This window comes from Acartia tonsa, chromosome 15 (genome assembly GCF_053477335.1).
Source record: "Acartia tonsa isolate MP-2025a chromosome 15, ASM5347733v1, whole genome shotgun sequence".
NCBI classification, from domain to species: domain Eukaryota; kingdom Metazoa; phylum Arthropoda; class Copepoda; order Calanoida; family Acartiidae; genus Acartia; species Acartia tonsa.
In genome coordinates, this window is record NC_137274.1 from 18,368,300 (window position 1) to 18,378,049 (window position 9,750).

The 9,750-nt window shown below is 29.4% G+C and overlaps 1 protein-coding gene across 1 annotated transcript in view; it reads left to right on the forward strand.

The window, feature by feature from the left end:
* LOC145306971 (uncharacterized) overlaps window positions 1–4,885 on the forward strand; it is a 51,987-nt gene extending 47,102 nt beyond the window's left edge. Inside the window, exons 17-20 of the mRNA XM_080149312.1 lie at window positions 11–109; window positions 270–368; window positions 871–969; window positions 4,791–4,885. Of these exons, the coding sequence (XP_080005438.1) occupies window positions 11–109; window positions 270–368; window positions 871–969; window positions 4,791–4,885 (392 nt within the window). The remainder of the gene's footprint in view (window positions 1–10; window positions 110–269; window positions 369–870; window positions 970–4,790) is intronic.
* The last annotated feature ends 4,865 nt before the right edge of the window (window positions 4,886–9,750 follow it).

The following is a 9,750-nucleotide window of genomic DNA, read 5'->3' on the forward strand; positions in this document are numbered from 1 at the left end:
TTATATCTAGAAATGACAAGTCTTATGTGGGCAGCATGGCATGGAAAGACAGAAACAGTCAGACTGCTTTTAAAATATGGAGCTGATGTCAACCATAAAGATATATATGGTTAGTTACATAATATTATTTTACTATATAGTGTATATTTAGTATATTCTATCTATCTATCTATAGTCTGAATATTGATCTCTGTACACCATTCTCTGTATATCTATAACTCTACTCTGAACTAAAGAATATATAATATAACTAATATATTTATATCTAGGTGACACAAGTCTTATGGTTGCAGCAGAGTATGGAAAGACAGAAACAGTCAGACTACTCCTTGATAATGGAGCTGATGTCAACCATACAGATAATGATGGTTAGTTACATATTATTATTATACTATACTATATAGTGTATCTCTTGTATATCTTTAGTTACAGTTTGTTCTATCTATCTATATATATGTATCTATATACATATATATATATATAAATATATATCTATTTATCTATCTATATATCTCTCTATCTAACTATCTATCTATTTATCAATCTTATGCACGAATACGTAAATTTTTCTTTCTCTCTCTCTCTCTCTATCCCTCTCTTTCTCTATTTCTATATCTATCTATCTCTCTACTCAGTAATACTTTGCTATGTTGCTTGTCCATTTACCTTGTAAACATTATGTTTATGTGTACAATTCAAATATAGTTTATGCCAACTTTATAAACTAAATAAAAGTCATATTGCTGACATATTAACAATATTAATAATATTGTAATCATATTATGACTACCTGACTATTATCATTTAACATGGCAAAATTTTGACAGGGTTAATATATGTATATTATTAAATAACCAATAAATATCATAGGGAACACAGCTCTGGATGAGGCTCTTAATGAATATCCTTGGGACACTGAAGAAATAATAAAAGGAAAGAGAGAAATAGTAGAAATACTTAGAGAACATGGTAAGCTTGGTTAATAATATAAGTATGTTCATGCTAACCTTTCATTCGGTTTTTAATGTATTTTTTCATTAGGTCAGATAAATAACTAAGTATATATAACTTAAAAAATTAAGATCCCTTTCCCCACTGATCAACCTGAGTTTAAAATTTAGGAAAACTTAAAATTTTTTGATTCTTGGATTGTTTCAGGCTATTTTTATGTTTCCTCCCATTAAATAACAATTACATTTTATGCATAGTACTGGCAATCCAATGAAAAATTGAAATGGTTTTAAAATTAATTTTTTCAGAAGGAAAGTGTAACCGTATGTGTTAGTCTAATTAACTTATAACAAGGTAAAACAATTAAATAAATCATTGTGATAATAAGAATGAAGAACAAAAAAGTTATATTTATCCGTGCATTCCCTCAAAGTGCCTAGGGAGCACAGACCCCTCCTAAAAGGGTAATAAAAGATAAGGAGTATTTATTAATTTACTTCTCTGTATATACATCTAGTAACTGCTATTTGTTTACTTTGCTTATTATCTAATTATATCATAAATGTATCCCTATTATAATTCTTAATTCTAAATCTATATCTATTTAAATATGGCAGGAGATGTTTATCTTTCTATCTACATATATAATTTTATTTATCTAAACATATCTTTATATATATATATATTTGCTTATCTGCCTATCTAAAATATCTAATCTAAAAATCTCTATAAACAGACAAAAAAAACTTTCGTTTAATTTTTAGCTTCATTCGTCCATCTATTAATATTTCCAGTTTATCTGTTTAAATCTTATATCTGTTATTAATTCCAATATAATTTTGATTAGTTAATATAACAATTATTACAGAACTGAACAGCTTTGGGTGAACAGAATGATTACCTACAATGCTTTATTTTTTCAAAATATTGTGCCTTTTTTATAAAAATTGATTATTGTATGATTCATGATTTTCAAAATAAGAATTTTTAGATTTTAAAGTTTTTTTATTTATAATTTTAATTTTGTTTACTAGCTTAGCTACTTTTAAGTTACTTTGTCTGTCAGTTAAAGTCTTAAAGAGGTTTTAAATTAAGTCTTAGAAAGATGCTTTATATGTTCTAAAAGGTTTTATGGATATAATCAATCCTTGACTCTTAATATGTTTTGAAAGATATTGGTTATTATATTTAAGTGTTGGTACTCTAATGCTGAATTGCCATTTCTATCCTATTATAACTAGGATGTCAATACCCATAAAAGCAAAGCTTTAAAGACAGAGGTTATTTCATGTACATGGACATAAACTTTTCTAGAGGGTCAGTACTTAAGAAGCTAGCAGAATATCAATTTTTATGCCTAAAAAATTGTATTAAATGAGATAAAAAATATTAAATACAGATTCATATACTGTTTAGCGACATTTTTAGGACTTGATTATGGAGATGCCTTGCTTTAAATATTATATCTTGTTGTTAAAGGATGAATAGGATAAAGATATCATACAAAAAAAGTTGTCAAAAAGGTTTAAAAATCTGCATGGTTTCATTGGACTTTCTGGTAATGATTATAGAGTTGCTATCCTTTACAAATCTTACCTAACTGATACTGTTATATCCTGTTAAGTTTTAAGTTGAAAAGGACTAACTGTTTGTTGTGATTAAACGGTTATAGATTAACCCTAATTTTAGAAAAAACTTAACCTTTAAAAAAGTTTTTTGTGTATCTATTAGGATCTCAACAACTGAACTCATGTGTGGATTACTCCATTTTATAGAAACTTAATATGAGTTCTGGATAATATACCTTAAGGATATTTTGATATTTAAACATCAAAATGGTTTTAGGCTATTTTCTGCCACCTTCCTCTTCCTCTTCTGGCAACGCAACTTAAGGGGGATATTTATTTTTAAAGTAGCTTTTCTCCTATTTCTAGCCCCTAAGGGGGGGCTCTAACACTGCGGGGCTAATTGCCTAACCCGGCGGGACAGTCACCTAACCTAACTTAACCTAAAATAACCTTTCAAAAGCTACTGTGAAAATACGACAAAACCTGCAACTTTATTTCCTTTACATGACCAGAAGCTTCTCTACAATCTAAACTAAGTAACGTCCGTCTCTCACACTAGAATAACCCTTAAATTAGCCATTACAAAAATTTAAAAAATAACACAACTATTTCATTAAGATTTTTAAAAGACTTTTGAGATGATAACGAATTGTAGAAGCAAGATTTAAGGCAAATAGGATGTTACTTAAAACAAAATTACACATTTCTAGATTAAAACTATTTGTAGAGAAGTTTAGACACTGTTGATTGGTGGGGAGGGTGGGGACAATGGGATGTTTATCATGATAGTCCCCAAAGCTTTACATAACAATTTCTTATTCATTGGCTCAACAACTTTGGGGACTTTTATTATATTTTGATTGGTTTGTTCATAAAGTTGAGTATCCAAACATTTTAACCACAAATTGTAATCTAAAGAAGGAGTAATTTGTATATAATCAATGGCGTTGTACAATAATTTATCGGCCATTGTCTTATCCCTTTACATCCCTGTTTGGTTGGTTTTAATTGTAAGCGCTGTCCATTTGGATATTATAAGAAAATTGGTGATAAATAAGATATAATATAATTGCAAATTAACAAAATATCAATTCTGTGGGTTTAAATTAATGGTTGAAAAGTTTTTGCTAGTTTTTGAAAAACAAATTGAGTCCCAAAAAGTTGTTTAATCAAACAAAAATGTCAAAAAATTTTGGGACCAGTGTAATTTACAGTCCAATGTCCCCTCCCTCCCTGGCTGTCACTTTACAATTGCTTGCAGTTCATTTGCCCGACAATTTGTTGAGCTTTTCCATTTATGGATGTTGTCATCCTTGTTTATTAAATATTTTACCTTAGTTGATGCTTATTACATTTTCATTCTTCATATGCCAATAAAAACTAAAATTTAATTTTTAAAGTTCACGGATTTTTCAATTTTCATTTGACGGATTTTTTTTTACATGTTTAATACTTGAAATATCTTCATCAAATTTAATGTTGAGGTAAAACAAGGATGACAACAATCATAAAAGCGAAGCTCTGAAATGGTAGGACAAATGAACATTAACACTTGTAGAGTGTCAGAACTGAATAATCAGAATATTAGAATTGTTATTGATATTTAAACTTTGCATGGTGATTTTTGTAGTAGTTAGTACGATTCAGAAAGCGTAGCAACTCTGTGTCCGTATGTCCATTTTAAAGATTTTGATTTTTAATTTTTTATCTACAAATTTTAATGTGATATAATTATCCGATTGATCTGATTTTTGGAATACTGATTCCTAGACAACGAAATACAATGTGATTAGCAAAGGCTCTATATAATCAAGTCCTAAAATTGTAAGTATGTCTTTTAATATTATCATGTATTTATACAGTTTTTCAACAAATGTACTTGAAATTTTGTTTCGACTTTAATGCATTTATATTCTGATTATCTAGTTATTTAGTTAATGTTCGTTTGTCCAATCGTTTATGGATGTTGCCATCCTTGTTTGTTTTAAAACTATGGTTTGAACTGTTATACAAGTAGGTGCATGTGTGTGTATGTGTGTGTGTTTGTGTGTGTGGGGCCATTGGGCTGTTTATTATTATTCTCATTCGTTGGCTTAACAATCTTGAGGACTTTTAATGACGTTTGTTCATTCAGTTGAGTGTCAAAACGTTTCAACCACTAATTGTAATCTACATCAATTTATTGGACATTGGCTTATACCTTTAGAACCTTGACAGAACCACTCTCCTCTTATTTTGAAAATAAATTTAATAATTTCAATGTTCTAATAGTAAATAATAGTTTAGCCGCGCTGCTGCTGCCGCCGCTGGTGGCCAGATTAGGGTTCAGCCGCGAACTGTTGGACTGTCGGGTGCGTCAGAAATAATAAGAATGACGGTAACAGCAAGGGAAGGGGGGAGGGCGGTACAATGGAACAGGAATCTAAAGGGATAAGACAATGCCAGATAAATCTATATACATTCCCAATGATGATGCACAAAATCACCCCTTCTTTACAATTACACAATTAGTGGTTGAAACGTTTGGACATTATACTTAATGAAACAACCAATCAAAATTCAATAAAAGTCCCCAAAGTTGTAAAGCTAATGAATAATAAGAGTTTAATTTAAAACTTTGGGGACTAGTATTGGACACTCCGACTAATAAAGCTAAATAAATCTAAATTAATATTTGGGAGGGGTGGGGTGCAGAACTATAAGAAATCATTACTACTAAGCTTTGCTAAAAATAATGTAAAGGTTTCGTGATTTTTATCCTAATAGATATATTCTAGGTACATAATAACTAAATATCAGCCAATAGAAAAACAGTTGAGGAACTAGGAAGGAAGGGGACAATTGGATGTTTATTACAATAGTCCACAAAGTTTTCAATAATGTTTCTTATAAGTTTTCTTATTCAGTTGCTTAACAACTTTTGGGACTTTTAATGAATTTTGGTTGGTCTATTCATTTAAATGAGTGTCAAAACGTTTTAATCAATAATTTTAATCTACAGTAAAGGAAATATTTGTATCATCATTGAGGATGTACATCCTGCCATTGTCCTATCCATTTATATCCGAACAATATCCGAATTTATAAGAACAATCCGGGAAACTTTTTGGTCAGAATTTAGATTTTTGGGCCAGTCTAACCGTCAACTAAATCTTTTGGTAAAACTACTCATTGTATTAACATAAATAGCGGCTATGCCCCTAAAGGCCTCTAGTGGCACTTTAATTTTTTTTATATTTAAAATATGTCTATGTTGCGTTTGACGATTATGTTTAAGTTGAACTCTCTTTCTAAAATCGAGAACGTAAGAAAAATTTCGATTTTTGTGATTTCTTGGGAGGGTGGTAGTACCCTCCCTCAAAATAGTTAAAAACCTTCCCAGGATATATGAGAATCTACCCTGTTAAGGAGAACCCGATCGGTTCACCCCATCTTCCTATTGGAGTCTATAGATGTAACATTAATCTAGTTTTAATGAAAATAAAATTACTGAAAAGTTTTAGCCATCAAATAAGATAATGTAGTTAAAAAAACTTTGGGTATGGATTTCATTTATAATCCAATGTCCCCTCCCCAACTGTATGTGAATTTACCCATAAAGAGAGAAAAGGGACAATGGGCTATTTATTACACTAGTCCATAAAGTTTTATAATAATGTGCTCCTATTCGTTGGCTTAACATTTTTGGGGACTGTTATTTTTTTTGCTAGGTTGGTTCATTAGGTAGAGAGTTCGAACTTTACAATCTTAATCTACACAAGGGGTAATTTTGTTTCTTAATATTTGGGGTGTACATTAATTTATAGGGGTCATTGTCTTATCCTTTTAGATCCCTGAGTTTTATAAAATAATTTGTATCATCGTAATAAAGACAGCTTTCCGCGGACACTATGCGGATAGTATGGCTGAGAACCGGTTCCATTCCAGCGGATATAATACATGGTTGTCCTCAACTTCTTCTTCCTCAACCCTAAATTATATCTTTTTTAGTAACAGGATTACTGTCTGTATGGAAGGATCTTGCTAACCCCAGAACCAATATGGTTCTCCTTTACAATGTAACCTTTGTAACTACTGTAATTCTTATTAAAAAAGCCCCCCCCCCCAAATTGTTTTTAATTAAGATTAAGGTATCCGCTAGAATTGTGTAGGGTAAGGCATGTGGCCGCGTTATTAGGATCTTAGGAAGTTTGTCAAAATTAAACTTAAAAAATTACAGCTTTGGGGCAAAGTGATTTTTAAGCTTGTATAAACCTATGAAATATTGATTTATATACAGCATGCCATAAAGGTTATAGTTAGAAAATGTAATAATGATCATGCTCAACAATTTTTTTCGAGTTTTACTTTTTAATAAAGATTTTAATAAAATATAGGAAAAGCGATTTCTTTCTTTCTTTCATTTACGAATAGGTATAACATTCAAATCTTTGGGTATAGTCCCTTTCGTGGCAACGCCCCTTAATGGCATTTATTCGTATTTTCACAATAGTTTTTCCACTACATCTAAGGGGGCTCTAACCCTGCGGGGCAAATTACTTAACCCTGCATGGCAATCAACTAACCTAATATATACCAAAATCAACCTAAATCAAAAGCCATTTCGAAAATACGACGAATCGATGGAAGGACTAACGAACATTAACATTTGTAGAGTGTAGAGAGAACTGAATTAGCAGAATACAATCCATAAGTCTCAACAAAATTGTAACTAATTTTGTTGAAAAACCACTTAAATATATATTCTATTTAGGACTTGATTACAAAGATGCTTCGCTTATAACATTGTACCATTCCAAAGGAATCAGTATTCTAAAAATCAGATAAATAGGCAAATATTAACTTACAAGTTAAATGGACGTAAGGACAGTCTATTACTAATAATGGAGTTACTACACTTTCTAAATCATACATAACTGTTATAGCTATCATCATTCAAAGTTTGAAATGGATAGGATAATTTTTACATGCCTAAATTAACTAAAAAACTAACTGTTAGGGAAGGACAATGTTGATAAACAAAATTATCCCCCCTAGTTGAATCATTTGTACACTCAACTTAATGGACCAACCAAAAACCAATTAAAATTAATTAAAAGTCTCCAAACTTGTTAAGCTACAAAATAAGAAAACGCTACAATAAACCCCGTCCATTGTCCCCTTTCTCTTTGTGTGTGGGGACGTTTTGGTTTGTGTGTGTTGGTATGTGCAGGAAGGGAGGGGATAGTACACTGTAAAAATGTTTTCTTATTCCTTGGCTTAATAACTTTGGGGACTTTTTTTGATTGGTTTATTCATAAAGTTTAGTGTTCAAACATTTACACCACTAATTTTAATCTACAGACAGGGTAATCTTGTGTATCATCATTGGGGATGTACATCAATTTATCGGCCATTGATTTATCCCTGTAGATCACTACACACACACATACACTGAAAAGTTGACTTGTGAATTACAATTTAAAAAGAAAACTTGTTGGCCTAAAAAAAAGAGAAATCTGAAGGTGACTAGCAGCACCACCACCACTAGTAGTTCAGTTCTTTCTCATACGTGATCATGATAACATTTAGTTTTGTGAGTACATATTATACATATATCTATCTATCTATCTATCTATCTATCTATCTATCTATCTATCTATCTATCTATCTATCTATCTATCTATCTATCTATCTATCTATCTATCTATCTATCTATATATCTATCTATCTATCTATCTATCTATCTATCTATCTATCTATCTATCTATCTATCTATCTATCTATCTATCTATCTATCTATCTATCTATCTATCTATCTATCTATCTATATATCTATCTATCTATCTATCTATCTATCTATCTATCTATCTATCTATCTATCTATCTATCTATCTATTTATCTATCTATCTATCTATCTATCTATCTATCTATCTATTTATCTATCTATCTATTTATCTATCTATCTATCTATCTATTTATCTATCTATCTATCTATCTATCTATCTATCTATCTATCTATCTATTTATCTATCTATCTATCTATCTATCTATCTATCTATCTATCTATCTATCTATTTATCTATCTATCTATCTATCTATCTATCTATCTATCTATCTATCTATCTATCTATCTATCTATCTATCTATCTATCTATCTATCTATTTATCTATCTATCTATCTATCTATTTATCTATCTATCTATCTATCTATCTATCTATCTATCTATCTATCTATTTATCTATCTATCTATCTATCTATCTATCTATCTATCTATCTATCTATCTATCTATCTATCTATCTATCTATCTATCTATCTATCTATCTATCTATCTATCTATCTATCTATATATATATCTATCTATCTATCTATCTATATATCTATCTATCTATCTATCTATCTATCTATCTATCTATCTATATATCTATCTATCTATCTATCTATCTATCTATCTATCTATCTATCTATCTATCTATCTATCTATCTATCTATCTATCTATCTATCTATCTATCTATCTATCTATCTATCTATCTATCTATCTATCTATCTATCTATCTATCTATATATCTATCTATCTATCTATCTATCTATCTATCTATCTATCTATCTATCTATCTATCTATCTATCTATCTATCTATCTATCTATCTATCTATCTATCTATCTATCTATATATCTATCTATCTATCTATCTATCTATCTATCTATCTATCTATCTATCTATCTATCTATCTATCTATTTATCTATCTATCTATCTATCTATCTATCTATCTATCTATTTATCTATCTATCTATTTATCTATCTATCTATCTATCTATTTATCTATCTATCTATCTATCTATCTATCTATCTATCTATCTATTTATCTATCTATCTATCTATCTATCTATCTATCTATCTATCTATCTATTTATCTATCTATCTATCTATCTATCTATCTATCTATCTATCTATCTATCTATCTATCTATCTATCTATCTATCTATCTATCTATCTATTTATCTATCTATCTATCTATCTATTTATCTATCTATCTATCTATCTATCTATCTATCTATCTATCTATCTATTTATCTATCTATCTATCTATCTATCTATCTATCTATCTATCTATCTATCTATCTATCTATCTATCTATCTATCTATCTATCTATCTATCTATCTATCTATCTATCTATCTATCTATATATCTATCTATCTATCTATCTATATATATATCTATCTATCTATCTATCTATCTATCTATC